The 15726-nt window shown below is 49.1% G+C and overlaps 1 protein-coding gene across 2 annotated transcripts in view; it reads left to right on the forward strand.

The window, feature by feature from the left end:
• Positions 1-15726, forward strand: part of Hmt-1 (ABC transporter ATP-binding protein/permease Hmt-1) — a 76173-nt gene that overhangs the window by 3846 nt on the left and 56601 nt on the right. For both annotated transcript variants that reach the window (XM_077657474.1, XM_077657473.1), the window contains 4 exons: positions 661-894; positions 6350-6639; positions 8016-8160; positions 9300-9489. In XM_077657474.1, coding sequence (XP_077513600.1) covers positions 691-894; positions 6350-6639; positions 8016-8160; positions 9300-9489 — 829 coding nt within the window. In that variant the 5' untranslated portion in view covers positions 661-690. The remainder of the gene's footprint in view (positions 1-660; positions 895-6349; positions 6640-8015; positions 8161-9299; positions 9490-15726) is intronic.

A 15726-nucleotide genomic window follows, 5' to 3' on the forward strand; every position in this document is an offset into this window, starting at 1 on the left:
GGCCACCTGCCATGCCAGTGGCGCATCACTTAACCCCTGCACCACTGTGCCAAGAGCGGTACGAGGACTCTCCACGATCTGATAATGTAAAGTAGAGAATGACCGTGTCTGCAGAGTGGTTCATAAAGAGGACCCTAAGCCGCTGCAGGGAGCCATTAACGCTGTCACCTCACACCCTTAAGGTGAAGCCTAAGTGTCCCTTCAAGTTTTTTTTACAGTGACAGCCCCATGTCAGTGACAGTAGTGTGGCTCATTGTAGGAATGTGAGGAGAGTACAGTCTAAACATACACCTATACGGGAGTAAAAAAAGGAGTAAGCTGTCCTCTAGCACTCTCACTTTTATAAAACAGGAGTGCGCAAGAGGACAGCTTACTGCCCTTTTTACTCCTTTCTGTTCAGAGTGTAGGAAAGTAAACGAAGTAGGAGAGGAGGAGGGCCCAGTGTGTGGGATAGATGTTACACTCGGCTATGTCTGCATTGAAACAGTTAAACATGCCACTAAAGAACTGTCAGTAAAGAACAGTAAGGAATGTCGCACACTCAGCACAATGTAGCTAGCAGTTATAGCTTGGATTTCACACTGTATAGCATAGCGTGAGCATTTCTCAGTTTCTTCTCTTTTTTTTTTCACGCATCATCTTTCCTTTTCACTCTTATAGGTAATATAATCCTCACACAAAACCAGCATAATGCGTTACTGTCCTCCCAACGTGACCCTGAGTGAGGTCTGGACCCGTGAGGGGCTCTCCCAATGCTTCCTGGACACGGTGGGGCCACCTGTCCTGCTCCTCGTCATGCTGGTTGGGGGTGGCATCCAATGGGGCGTCTACCACAAGTACGCCACCCGCCTCGACGTCCGGCTCCTCCAGCGCAGGGGCTGCTTCAAGTTCCACGTGAGTAATTGCCGTGGGGGCTTGGTGGTTGTGGCGTTTCACTGCCAAGCCAGAACTGGCAGGAGTTATTTTGTTGTTTAAAATACCCTCATGGCCCTGCAGGCATTATTGAGAGGAGTGGGACAAGACGTACAGTAACACAGATAACAAGAAATTGAAATACGTTCATGGGTTACAGCACTACATATGGCTCACTGCACTGAGTTTTACAGATTTCAGCAATTGTGCACCTCCATAGAAAGCTAGAAGAAAGAAAAAGAAAAAACGAGAAAAGGAAACAAGAACCAACAAGGCAAACTACAGATCAGCAACACAGAGTTCATGTGGGACTACAAACTGAAGGGCACACATGTCATGAACAAGAAATGCAGGCACTTTACTTTTTCTTAAAATGCTCGAGATCGTCGGTGAGTGCCACATCTGCTGGCAAGTGATTCCACTCGGATGATGTAGTTGGAATGAAAGAATTTAAGCGAGCAGTAGTGTGACAAGGTGGAACACCCACTTTATGCGGATGGTCAATGCGCAATGAAACATAGGTGGGTGGAAGGAGCGAAGCGTTTTTCAAAACAGGATTGAGATTGTAGAAACATTTGAATCTTTGAGTTTAGACTGAGCATTTAATAGCATTTTTTTGTTTTGTAGTTGGAAAATTTCACCATTATTGGCCGCATTTTGGTGGGGTCTGCAGTGCCGATTCGGTGGGCCTGGGCGATATCAGTACTAGAAAGGGTAATTGACATTTCTTGCTGTATTATATTCACAATTTTTTCCTCTGACTGCAACCATGTTTCGGTGCCTTTGGTGCCTTCAGATATACCGAAAAATAAGAGGTTATCTCTATGGGATCTATCTTCAAGGTCGTTCATTCGGGCTCTTAATGAATCATTTTCTTTGGCTAGTCGTTCAGCAGTTGACTTGAGAGCTTTAAGGTCCTGACGGACGGATTCAAAACTCGCAAGTTTGGCCTCCACATTTATAAGTCGGTTTGAAATATCAGTAATAGGGGTGTGCGAATATTCGAAATTTTGAATAGGAATCAAATATGTTTGATATTCGATTCGTATTCTAGAAATTGGTATTTGAGAATTTCCGAATTTTCAAAAATTCCTGAATACTTGCCAGCGATTGTATACTGCGCAGACTTACATAAATTTGACCGTGGCAAAAGCACAGTACCTGGGCATATTAGCCGATGATGGAGTTAAAAATTCCATGAAAACAATACAGAGGTCCTATTCCCTTCCTTCTCCGTCGTTTATCACGCGGACCGATCGCACTTCGACGCCGCTAGGCTTGACCTCGTGTGCAATTCCGCAAGTTGGCTTTCCCACACATCACATGTGGTGCGAACAAGATGGCCGATAGCCCGCTTCGAACGATCGCAAAGCGAAATCGCGCTTTTTTAAATCCTTCCGTAATACGTTACATATTTAATGGCCATATCCGAAGAATGCGTCCTGTCGCCTTCATAACTCTCCGAGCGTGACCTCCGCCATCCCGTTTTGTAAACTACGCAATACGGGAAAGCCTACTTGCGGAATTTCGGGGGAGCCTCCTGAAGGGGCACGTAGAGATGTCACAACAGGGCAAGCGATCCTGTAAAAATCCCACATTTTGCATGGTGCATTGTAACCCGCGCACCTCTTTAGTGGACGTTACGGCAGACGTGACAACGATCGGAAGGCCCCTGTCGCTCGATCAAAAAATAGCCTGGCCGTGTAGTTTCGGTTTCTGAGCTTCGCCACCGCCACGGGCGACTGCAACTGTCGGCCCACGAATTCGCCAATAGTCCAATCCCAGCTTCGCGCGGCTTTCGGACGCTGACTGGTGCATCGCAGGTGATTTCTTTTTCCTTTCTTTTTAGAAACCATCTCACCGTTCCGACGCCAGTGTGTGTTCGCCATCCCCTTGCTTGCATTTGTGTTGTTCTTCCAGCACTGCAAAACGGCCGGCTCGTCGCGGACTTACAGGTGTTAGCCCGATGGAGCCACCTCATAAGGCCTTGCTACATCTTCGCATTTTCGGCAGATTTTCTTTGTATCGGGAGGGGAGGGGGGGGGGGGCGAAGAATTTTATAAATCGAGGCCTTCAGATGAACCGGGCATTTCTTCCGGTCCCTTGAACTCAGTCCGAGTGAATGAGGTTTTACTAGTCATCATGTTATTTTTTGTTACCAGTCTTGTCATTTTATGGGTTTGGTTTTGCATGACCTCATTACATTTCGGATACTGTTATGCTGTCTAATCAAGTAGTATACATTTCTGTGCACATCATGTTTTTTTATACGTCACTGAGGCGGTCTAGTTTTGTTTATTTGAGTTGCAAAGACCATACACTACATTGAAAAAAATAAGGGCAACAACGTTGCTTGGTAATCATTTTCCGAAATTTCATTTTTGTACAGAACAGTTATTCTACATTCGTATTCAATTCGTATCCGAAAATTTCAATATTCGCACACCCCTAATCAGTAACCTTCACGTCTAGTTCCTCTTGATTGCATGTAATATACTTAATTGAGTTCAATATTTCGACGTGCCCCTCTTCAATGTGTGCTGAGCGGATTCTTAGATCCTCTAGAAGGGTGAGTATGGCACCGCTGTCAGATTCGGGCGGGGCATCGGGTTTTGAGGGTTGCTATGAGTGCTATGGCCAGGGCCAGGGTTTAATTCAACATCTCCGGACAAAATCAATTTGAGCACATAATAACACTGGCATACATTTTCTAACAGCACTTGTGGGCAAGGAAGTATAACAAGGCAGACATCATTTGAACGCTTGGATGAGACTAGACTAACCTGAAGGATGAAAAAACGAAAGACGTTGGTGAACCACATACCAACTGAAGGAGTGGCGATGGTGCAGCCCATTTATATCTTCTGCGATGGTTGACGTCGATGACGATCAGGGGTAAAAATCTTGCGAAGCAGTCACCAGCTGTGTCATGAAAGCATTCCATGGGCCGTCGGAGCATTTGTCACTTGATGCCGGTGCACTCCCGTCAAGGAGCACCGATGGGGTTACGTCGTAGCACAGAACTAGATCTGAAATGACGCTGCCAGTGATGAGGACCGGACACTGAAGGATGAAAAAATGAAAGACGTTAGTGAACCACATCTATCGCTGCTCCCATGCCCACTCATTTAATCTTGCTCACTCATTTAATCCACCCATTTAATCTTGGTCATGGCTGCTGCATTTTGATGGTGCCAAAATGTGAAAGGCACTTGTGTGCTGTGCGCTGTCGGTGCACAGTAGCCCCAGGTGGTTGAAATTAATTCCCAGCCCTCCATTACAGCGCCTATCATCCAGCTTCAGAACATTAAACCCCATGTACCAAACTGATCAGGTTCCTTGTTAGTATGAACTGAATAATGCTAGGACGTGGCAGTGATAGCTGTTGTGCACTTATTGAATGTCACAGCTGGATAGGATGTGCTTGCGGGCGAGTTGGTTCTTGATCAAGGAAGTGACAATGCTTTACTAGAAATATTGGTGTGTTAGTCTAAAGGTTTAGGCTGGGGTATAGAGAGGAAGGGGAATAGGAGTACGCCAGCCACCGAGGAGGGGTGTCCTTGCGCTTCGCACGATGTGGAGGAGGAGGATGCCCAACTCCGCAATGGAGGCAAACAGCAACCTTAGGAAAGTGAAAGTTATGCAAACAAGACAGCTACGAAAAAATACACGAAAACAGCACCACAGGCGCAATGGCATCGTTTTCATATCTTCTTTTAATGCGGTTCCATTAGAACCCCGATGTCAGAAAAGTGTGCCTGTCTGTCCGTCCGTCTCTCCGACAGCTAGCAGGAAATTGGAGAGAGGGAAATCTGAGAGGGGAAGGAGAGGGAAGACGAAGAGAGGGTGGGAGGCAATAAGTGGCTGGAGGGGGAGTACGGCTGTTACTCTGTGATTGCTGGTTAGGATTGGGAGAGTGAAGCAGAGGTGCAGCGTGTCACAGGGTGGCTAAGAGACTGGATCACACCACCCGCTCACGTGGTTGAAACCTGTCAGCAGCAGCAGCTCTTCTGCTGGCTTACGACTGTGTCAGTCGCATTGATTGTCTATAATTTTGTCCCTGTCTTGTTGGCCATAACAGGGTGTTTTATTTTTAACGTAGAATGGCTGGGTGCATTTGGAGTGCTCAGGAACATTTGTTCTGATAACATGCATGGCATCGTTTTTTCACAGTGACGATGTAGTGACATGTACGTAGTGTGGGGCGGTAAGGAAAATTTTTTTGTTATATGCAAGAGCATCAGGGTATCCCAGAAGCTTTGCTCTTTAAAAAAAAAGATACTCTTTCAGTGTGATCTATTTTGATAGCAACACAAGACCTTCAGGCAGAGAAAGCAGAAGGCACTCAGCTCTTGCTGCTTTGTTCATTTCTTTCAATGTCATCGGTTCACTTGTATCTTTGTATCATGCCTGAATTTGACACCTTTTTTTTTCATTTTTGTTTCTGTTGCCTTTTATCATCTCAAAAGGGAAGTGCAAACCAGACAACGGCAAAAAGGGGAGGAAGACAACACACCTTGCCACCTCACATTTTTTTACTTTTTCTGGTTTATGCCAGGGTAGATTTTGCTTTATTGTTTTTTCTTTCAGTTCTTGCTTTGCTCTTTGTTGGCTGTTTCTTGACATGGGAAGTGCATTCTTTCAACAAAACACATAATTTAGTAGCGAAAAAGCGCTTCTGTTGCCGTTTTCCTCCCCTTTTTGTGGTTGGCTGGTTTGCACTTGCCTTATATCATTGTTGCTGCACACATGCCTCTTCGGTTCTTTGCTGTTTTCTGAGCCGCAGTGTCAGGGATCCGCATTTTAAAAAACGTATGAGAGCCATTGCAGGTTGCTTGCATAATAAACAGCCGATGGTGGCCATTGTACCAATGTTTCATTTTTTTGTCCCTCTCTAGTTTATGAAAGCTTTGTTTTCAGTGAAAGTATCCTATTGGACTTTGTACAGCGGCTGTCAGTCGATACAGGCCAAACTTGCATTTGTTATAAGTACCACCTTTCAGGGATCACTTTCAAGGGGCATTTTGGGGACTGCTGTGGAAGCACTCTGGCTGGGGACTGCTTGGCACCTTGAGGAGGTGAAGGTTGTGGCAAAAGGAAAGACTCTGTAACTGTTGCACAAAGTGCAAACTGTGCAATCAAGCCCTCGAGCTCTGTTGTCCTTGGCGTTGCAGGCAGGAGGACAAGGCTGTGAGGAGCAATAAGATGTGGTGGTAACAGCCACGGGCAGTCCCCTACCTGTCCTCACTCGGTGTTTTTCAGAGTGATGAGTAGGGGTGCTACTGTTTAGCAACAGCGTGTCAACACAAAATCACTACACCATAGGTTAGACAGACATAACTGCAAAGATTCCTCATTCACCCACTTGCTGTGTTCACTTAGCGTAACCAGCCAGGGGCAATGGAGTGTGAGCGTTGGATGTCTTCCTCCGCCACAGACATCACTAATGACGGCGCTGGGTATGTCGTGCCTGGTGCGGCTGGCGGTGGTGTCAGGCATCGGGGGCACCCCTGTGGAAGGCCACCAGCTGGTCTGGGCCCTGTGCCTGGCCCCCGCCTGGTTCCTGTCGGCACTGGTAACGCGGCTGGAGCGACACTGGGCCCTGCCCAGCACCCCGACCCACGGACACGGCCTGCCTCTGCTCCTCTTCTGGGCCATGAGCGTCATCCACGAGGCCCTGGCCTTCCTCGGCATGCACAACTCCTCTTGGTGGTTTGGTGCAAAAACGTCAGTCCTCACACTCTCTGTTCGTCTCCTGGTTGTTTGCCTGTGTGGAGGTAGAGGATGAGGGAAGGATGTGGGGTATTCTTTAAGGGGTGCAGATACCAAATTTTGGTTGCATGTTCTTTCTCTTCGAAATGGTGCACCAGACATGCATAGGCATAAATCGCCAGGTGGAATTCACCAGTGCGAGGTGATTAATTTACTATTAAATTTCTTCTCTCCTGCAGTTCTAGTTTCGGTTTTGATAGCTGAACGGTGGCTACAATGTTAGCTTGGACTTAGGTCACGTGAGGCGTGAAAAACTGTGACATTATTGCTCCTTATTCATTTGTTGTTATTCCAGCTCTTGGGCCACACTGGAATAAGAACTGGAGTGACTTGAAATGATGAATTCGTGATTGCATTGCAGATTTTTATGCTTCACATTGCGTGAAGTCCAGGTTTACATAATAGCCATCATCATAGACATGACATGTCATGGCCGTAATAAACAGCAGCTATCATCAAGCTATTTTTCGTCACTCATATGGGGCTCTAGGCTCACATGGGGCTCTGGAGAGAGAGAGACAGGATTGCCTTCCCTTGAATGCTGCACCTTTCTAGCACTGGAAGCATCCCATAAGCTCCTCCAAACCGCATGCTTTGTAGAGAAGTTTAGGAGCAATACACAGTATGGTTCTTTACTTTTGGCAAGGACTGTGCATGTATGACCCACCACAGTCATTTTGTGCAGTACCACATGCTTGGACTGTGGAAGTGATCGTTGCAGCTATGGTAGGCCTTTAGGATGCTGCAGGCTTCTCTGTCTCACATACGTCACCCTTCTACTGTGCATCACGTGTAGACACATCCAAAGGGCATTAAATGTGTTTTCAACCGCATCAGATCACTCAGTCAGTTTAGTGAAGAGAGTACGTGCTCAATCATCATCGTCAGCCTGACTGCACCCACTGCAGAACAAAGGCCTCATCCTTATCTCTCCGATTAACCCTGTCCTGTGCCAGCTGCAGCCGTCTTATTTGTGGAAACATCCTAATCTCATCCACCCACCTAACTTTCTGCCACCCCCTGCTACACTTGCGTTCTCTTACTTGCCCTGCCCAAGCCCATTAATTCTTGACTTCGAGTACGATGTCATTAGCCCGCATTTGTTACCTGACCGACTCTGCTCTCTTCCTGTCTCTTAACATTACACCTATCATTTTCCTTTTCATGGCTTGCTGCTTTGTCCTCGGTTCAAGTCAGTGTAGTCAGTAACGTTAATCATATTTGGCAATAGTGAGAGTAGATTGAAGCAGTTACTCTAATCTGCTGTACCTTGAGGGATTGCCTTAAACATTTTGGAATCGATCGATCTCCTTGCAACGGCTGTGGTGCAGGCGCAAGGACATAGCCGACGTGGCCTTCTTTGCGGCACGCTTCATCCTGTCGCTGCTGGTGTTTGGCATTGGTCTCAAAGGCCCCTCTGTGCCAAGTGCCCGCGACTATTTCCTCTACTCACGGGGTGACATTCAGGAAAGCCAGGTAAGTAGTATTCATCACCTGCTGTCAGGCTCGGTGCATTTTGTTCTCTTCTGAGGACTATTTCGACAGCCTGTACTGGAGTCTGCTCCCCTGAGTCGTTGATGAGTGGCAAGCACATGAATGAGGCACATTGGCAGGATATGAGCACATTCTAAGGTGGTAATCAGCATAAAGCTTTCTGCTGGGCTCGTAGTTGCACACTTAAATAGGGTTTTTAGTGCCACAAGACAGCACACAACAAAACAGCAGGATTTTTGAAGGTTAGCACTTTCCTTTCTTATCACCATATGTTGTCCTATGATGATAAAATCCTTTTTATGTCTCTGGAAGGTGGTACACCTTGATGTTCCATTGCTGTGTAGCTGTGACTTTGCGTATACTGCTGGGCCTCGTGGCTGCGAGTTTGGCACAGAGGCAGGATCTTGTCTTTTCTTGTGCTTTACACTAGTTTTGATGATGCTATTTGCCAAAATTGGAACTAAGATTTGTACAGGTATCTTCGTTAGTTTGATCTTGTTCCTTCAAACTTCCTTTTGTCCCAGTGAATCACAGTGCCTCAACTCTTTCTTGTACAGTACATTTCATTGCACTGTACCTGCTGAACACAGTGTCTTCATGTATTTTCAGCAAGCCAGGTCAGTGCTTCAACTGAAGATGATATTGGACAAAAACCAGCCATCGGGCACCACCTCTGTGTGAAATATGCATGGGAATGAGCGAGCTGTTTGGACAGGGCATGCATTTGCCATTGTTCTTATCACCAACCTACCACCCATTATATTTCACTATTGTAGGTTACAGAATTCGAGCTCTAAATCTGGACACCTAATGAATGTGGCTGGTGTCCAGATGCAAGCAGGCTGAGGCACCACCTGTGAGTGGCAGCGGTAGCTATTGGCTTCACCCTTAATCTTGCAAGCCATGATAAGCAGTTAATTTCACCACCACCAGTGACACGGCAATATGCAATCTTCGAGATTTTAGAGTTTTTGGTCTGGTAGATGTTGAAACGCAAAGCCTGTGAGGAGTCTTACAGCTTGCGTGATTTCTCTGGTGTGTACGCAGCACATGTTGGTAGGAAGAGAGTGGGCGCAGCATTTTGGCTTTTGTGCCTGTCTACCATCGTCTTCTCCCTGCAGCCGCTACTGGAGGAGGAGGAAGGGGGCCGCAGTGCATTCCGGGGCTTCAAGGCCAAAGTGCGCCTGCTGCTGCCCTTCCTGTGGCCCCAACGCAGTCGCCGCCTGCAGCTCGTGGTGGTCGTGTGCGTCGCCCTGCTGGCCTCGGGACGCGTCGTCAACCTCTTCATCCCCATGCTCAACCGGCGTGTTGGTGGGTGGCTTCTCTCGTTTCTGCTAATTTACTTACATGTGCACTGGCTGCAACACTGAGAGTTCTGGCTCAGTGAGCATGCCATTGCGTGTGACGCCTCTTTTGGACTTGCGGCTTGCTCTACCCTATCTACGTCTTTAGTGTGGTGCATTTGCCAGGCCTGGATAGGGTTACGCAAAATTCCGCAAGTGCGCTTTCCCGCACAACAGTGTTGCCTAAGACAAGATGGCTGACCATGCGTTTTTCAGCTGAAAGCAAGAAGGACTATTTTTTTGTTTGATTCTCCTGAAATACATTTCTTGTGTTCTATTCACACCCTTAGCATGTCCTGTAGCCCACGCAGTTTTTTTTATAGAGGAGTCGGCCATCTTGTTTTCGGAAACATAGTTATGTGGGAAAGCGCACTTGCGGAATTTTGAACATCCTCTATTATTGAGTGCAATTTTCGCTGTTTAATAAACACTGTGTCAAGGGGTTTATTTGAAGCACAGGTCGGTTGGTCTTGGTTGACCGGCGACACGACGGGCACACTCACAGGCGTCGTTCGAAAAACCCAGCTGCACTTCGTCTGCTTCTTCGTTGTCCCGCTTGAACTCGTCCGCTTCTTCGCTGCGCTGCGCCTGTCGGTCCCATTACAATTACTCTCCCTCCGAAAAAGGAGCCATCCTGGCGACTTACGGAGAGGAGAGGATGGGCGGGTCATAGTAAGGCTTGAGGCGCTCAACGTGCACAGTTTCGCGCCCCCGGCGACGGTGGTCCGAAGAGGGAACGAGCGGCTCAACGATATAAGTCACCGGAGAAGTTTGGTGGACAACCCGGTAAGGTCCGTGAAAGCGAGACAGTAGTTTCGTGGCGAGGCCGGGAGTGGAGGAAGGCACCCAGAGCCAAACGAGGGCGCCAGATGGGATGACGCTGGAGGGTCCGGGGAATCCCGACGGTGCTTCTGATCCCATTGTTGCTGTGTGGTGAAAGAGCGGGCAAGTTGCCGGCATTCTTCGGCATACAGGTGAGCTTCGGAGAGTAAGGTGGTCTCGGAAGGGTCAGGGTGATAAGGAAGGATGGTGTCCATGGTGGATGTAGGCTCCCGGCCATATAAGAGGAAGAAAGGAGAAAACCCCGTTGTTGTCTGAGTAGCTGTGTTATACGCGTACGTGACGAACGGGAGCACTTGATCCCAGTTGGAGTGGGCGGTGTCAACGTACATGGTGAGCATGTCACTCAGAGTGCGGTTGAACCGCTCAGTCATGCCGTTGGTCTGGGGGTGATAGGCGCTGGTGTAGCGATGAACGATTTGGCATTGCTTGAGCAGGGCCTCGACGGCGTCCGAGAGAAAAACACGGCCGCGGTCACTTAGAAGTTCTTTCGGGGCGCCGTGACGAAGAACAAGACTGTGTAGAATGAAGTGAGCGACATCGTTTGCGGTAGCAGATTTGAGAGCCGACGTTTCGACGTAACGGGTGAGATGATCAACGGCAACGATGATCCACCGATTATTAGCCGAAGTAGTTGGAAGCGGGCCATAAAGATCAATGCCGACGCGGTCAAAGGGACGGCCAGGGCAAGGTAGCGGCGGCGGAGTGGGGAGGTTTCTTGCGACGTTGGCAGGCGGTGCATGACCGAATGTACTGACGTATGTAGCGGTACATACCTCGCCAGTAGAATCGCTGACGAAGGCGAGCATATGTTTTCAGTACACCGGCGTGGCCGCATTGTGGAGCGGCGTGAAAAGAGGCACAGATTGTAGCACGGAGGTGTCGAGGGATGACCAACAGCCACTTCCGGCCGTCGGGGAGGTAATTACGGCGGTATAAGAGGCCATCACGAACGGCGAAGTGGTGGGCTTGGCGGCGAAGGGTCCGGGTCGAATGATGCGGCGAGGGAGTGTTCAGGAAGTTTAGCAGCGAGGTGATCCAAGGATCCTTCAGTTGTTCGGAGAGCATATCAGGGATGTTGAACGAAGAGAATTCGTAGGCACAGACGAGGGCAGAGGTTGACTCGCATGGGAGTGGTGAACGAGAAAGGGCGTCGGCGTCCGAGTGCTTGCGGCCGGAGCGATAAATGACGTGTATATCAAACTCCTGGAGACGTAAAGCCCAGCGGGCGAGTCGGCCAGAAGGATCTTTGAGGGAGGATAGCCAGCATAGGGCGTGGTGGTCTGTGACGATATAGAAGGGCCGGCCGTAAATGTAAGGGCGGAACTTGGCAATTGCCCAAATGATGGCGAGACATTCTTTTTCTGTGACAGAATAGTTTGATTCCGCCTTGGTGAGGGCGCGGCTGGCGTAAGCGACGACGTATTCCGGATACCCAGGCTTTCGCGGGGCAAGAACTGCGCCCAAGCCCACACCGCTCGCGTCAGTGTGAACTTCTGTCGGACAGGCGGGATCAAAATGGCGAAGGATGGGGGGAGAGACCAGCAGGCGGCGTAAAGTGCTGAACGCGGTGTCGCAGGCGGGGGACCAAGACGAAAGGTTCGGGCTGCCGGCAAGAAGCTGCATTAAAGGGGCGATGATACTGGCGAAATTTCGGATGAAGCGGCGAAAATATGAGCATAAGCCTATAAAACTGCGAAGTTCTTTTAAGGTGGTTGGTTTGGGGAAGTCAGCGACGGTGCGAAGTTTGGCAGGGTCAGGAAGAACGCCGTCTTTGGAGATGACATGGCCTAATATTGTGAGCTGCGTTGCACCGAAGTAACATTTTTTCAAGTTTAGTTGGAGGCCGGCGTCAGTAAGGCTAGTGAGTACGCGCTGAAGGCGGTGCAGATGGGAAGGAAAATCTTTGGAAAAAACGACAATGTCATCTAGGTAACACAGACAAGTTTCCCACTTGAGGCCACTGAGAATAGTGTCTGTCATCCTTTCGAATGTGGCTGGAGCATTGCAGAGGCCGAATGGCATCACATTGAACTCATACAAGCCGTCTGGGGTGACGAAAGCGGTTTTCGGCCTGTCGTTCGCTGCCATCGGGACCTGCCAGTAGCCGGAGCGTAAGTCGAGGGATGAAAAATACTCCGCTCCCTGCAAGCAATCCAGTGCGTCGTCGATTCGGGGTAGAGGATAAACATCCTTGCGTGTGATCTTGTTGAGACGGCGGTAGTCGACACAAAACCTGATGGAGCCATCTTTTTTCGTCACCAAGACAACAGGAGAGGCCCAAGGGCTCTGAGAAGGCTGTATAATGCCGCGCCGAAGCATGTCGTCAACATTGTCACGGATGACGCGGCGCTCGCTCGGCGAGACTCGGTACGGTCGCTGACGCAAGGGAGCGTGGTTACCAGTGTCAATTGTGTGAGAGACGGCCAATGCGCGCCCCAAGGAGGGCTGGGAAAGGTCGAAAGAGTTGCGGAAGCGGCAGAGAAGTTCCAAGATTTGGTCACGGTAAGCGGACGGAAGGTCGGGAGCGATGTTACGACGAAAGACGTCGATGGAAATCGGATCGGGCGCTGTCGCACAACAGGCTAAGGCAGTAACTGGGGAACAGGCACGGGTATCGGAGAACTCGGAAGTAAGAGCAGGGTCCAGTTCTTCAATAGAGCCGAGGCATTCGCCTGCTGCATGAACAGGGACTGCTCAGCAGACGAGCCACCAAGGGCCAAGCCAGCAAGACCCCCCCCGCAGGCGCGCCGGACTGCCGCGTAGATGCGCGTTGCTTGCGGAGTTCGTCGAAGCTTTGGCACAGCTGGATGACGGTAGCGACGGAGGTGGGGTTCTTCGCCAGCAGCATCTGGAAAGCGTCATCGGCTATGCCTTTAAGTATGTGGTTGACTTTATCCCCTTCGGACATGGAGGGGTTGACACGCTTGCACAGGTCAACGATGTCCTCGATGTAGCTTGTGAACGTCTCGGAAGGGAGCTGAGATCGAGCACGAAGACGTTGCTCGGCGCGAAGCTTCCGGACGGCGGGGCGGCCGAAAACGTCGGCGAAGCTCGTTTTAAAGGACGACCAGGTGGGAAGATCGGCCTCATGGTTGCGAAACCATAGGTTGGCAACGTCCGTTAGGTAGAAGAGGACGTTGCTAAGTTTCACGGAATCGTCCCACCGATTGTAAGTGCTGATGCGCTCATAGGAGGCCAGCCAATCGTCGACGTCTTGGTCATCGGTGCCACTAAATGATGAAGGGTCACGCTGGCGCTGCACCCCGTGACAGAGTACGGTGGCAGGGATGGGCTGCGATGGTTCACTCGGACCTTCCGGCATGGTTTCGGAGACGAGGAGCGTTCCACTTCGAAGTTCCAGGATGAGGACCGGGACGGGAACCGAGGCACCTCCACCAAGTGTCAAGGGGTTTATTTGAAGCACAGGTCGGTTGGTCTTGGTTGACCGGCGACACGACGGGCACACTCACAGGCGTCGTTCGAAAAACCCAGCTGCACTTCGTCGGCTTCTTCGGTGTCCCGCTTGAACTCGTCCGCTTCTTCGCTGCGCTGCGCCTGTCGGTCCCATTACAACTGTGTTAATTGCCCAGAAAACTTCAATCTAAGACATTCTTTTTCAAGCACCTACGAGCCTCTCAGAGAAATGCAACAGTGGTTTGGTGATTTACTAAGGCTGCTGTCACTCAGGATTGCCTGTTCTTTTCTGGCAGGTCTTGTTGACGGTTATCGGACGAAATCTTTATGACAGCAGTGTCTCATGCAGTAAACAGGAGTTTTTCCAGCTCAGCAGACATCATTCACTTGCACACCATTTGTTTACAGATGCTAGTACCAACGTTGATACCCTTTACACAGCTTTGCCATTATTGCGCCAACTATCACTCGTGGTATTTGTTTCTCTTTGATTGGGCATAAATGGTGGCCATTTGTGGTGTACTCACAAGCCGTAATACGGCTGTGCTATATAAATGCAGCCTAACAATCTACTATCTACTGCATAAGTGAAGTCAGAACAGAGAACAATGTTCCTATTTGCACTTGTCAAGGCTATGGCATGCCCTGTAACTCGCACTGACTGAACAGCACTGACTTGCTGAGAAACTACAGGATTGCAGTATACTTTGCGTATCAATTAGTCGGAGGTAGTTACTGTTCCTAATCAGCTCTCTTGTGAGGAATATGGGGCTCAGAAGTGCTGAAACATGTACTAGCACAGTTGTAACTTCTAACATTTTATACAAGTAGTCTCCGCTGCCATGTCTGTTTTCTATTCATTTGCAAACAATTTTTGCTACTTGTTTTGTTAACTTTGGCTAAACTCACCCAATTCGCTGGTTTAAACTGTGTGACCAGCACCGTTGAGGCGTGATTATACGACAACTTTTGAACCGCACACAAACACCAGTTGGTGTGATAGAATGCACTTGTGTGTTGATGGGATAAATATTAAGGTGCACAGCTCAGCAATGTCGTGTACACAGTGCCACCTTACAACAGTTGCCAAGCGTCGTTTTTGTAGAGATAGCTACATTATGGTAGCATTTTGAGCCTTCAGCATGGTGGTGGCGGCGCCACCACCCCATGGCTGCATCGCCACGCCGTCACGGGGTTGGTCATGTGATGCAGAGCAGCTGCCGGCAGCATGGCGCCGTGGCTGATCACGTGGTTCGTCACCTGGTTGGTCACGTGGTGTGGAGCAGCTGCTGCTGCTCCACACCACGAGCTGCCACAGCTGCCACACCACGAGCTCCACACCACGAGCTCCACACCACGAGCTGCCACAGCTGTGCGCATGCGCCATGTCACGTGGGATGAAGATGAAGAAGGAACGCCCAGCGAAACGAAGTGGCGAAATACTGACTTTGCAATTCAACTGAGCAAGTTCCACTCCGCCAGCTGTAGCTATCGTGTCACTCCAGGCTTAACCAGAGCCGGCAATTTTTTTTGTGGGAGAACCTTTGCACACAGGGTGTATCTACCATGCCAACAACATAGAATATTTTTCTTTCTGACAAATGTCTGCATGCAGTAAACGGTCTAGACAGTGGCTTTAAAGTACCAAATAGTACAGGTGTTTTCTCTCTCAATTATTTGTTTATTTATTTATTCACATACCCTTAAGGCCTCAGGGAGGCATTGCATTACATGGGGGGAGATTACAAGATATGAATAAAAGCTATGATAAACACAAATAATGAAAACAAGCAATGCGGCAGATGTTTCACATATCAAAAAAAGACTTAGGTTGCGAACAAATTCACTGTGGCTTTTAACTGATGCTTTCTGGAAGTTTTTTCCAGCTCTTAAGTTGCAGGAAATTTCCACAAATTGGTCTTCTCTTAAAATTTATCCAGTGGTGCAT

This window comes from Amblyomma americanum, chromosome 3 (genome assembly GCF_052857255.1).
Source record: "Amblyomma americanum isolate KBUSLIRL-KWMA chromosome 3, ASM5285725v1, whole genome shotgun sequence".
Lineage (NCBI taxonomy): Eukaryota > Metazoa > Arthropoda > Arachnida > Ixodida > Ixodidae > Amblyomma > Amblyomma americanum.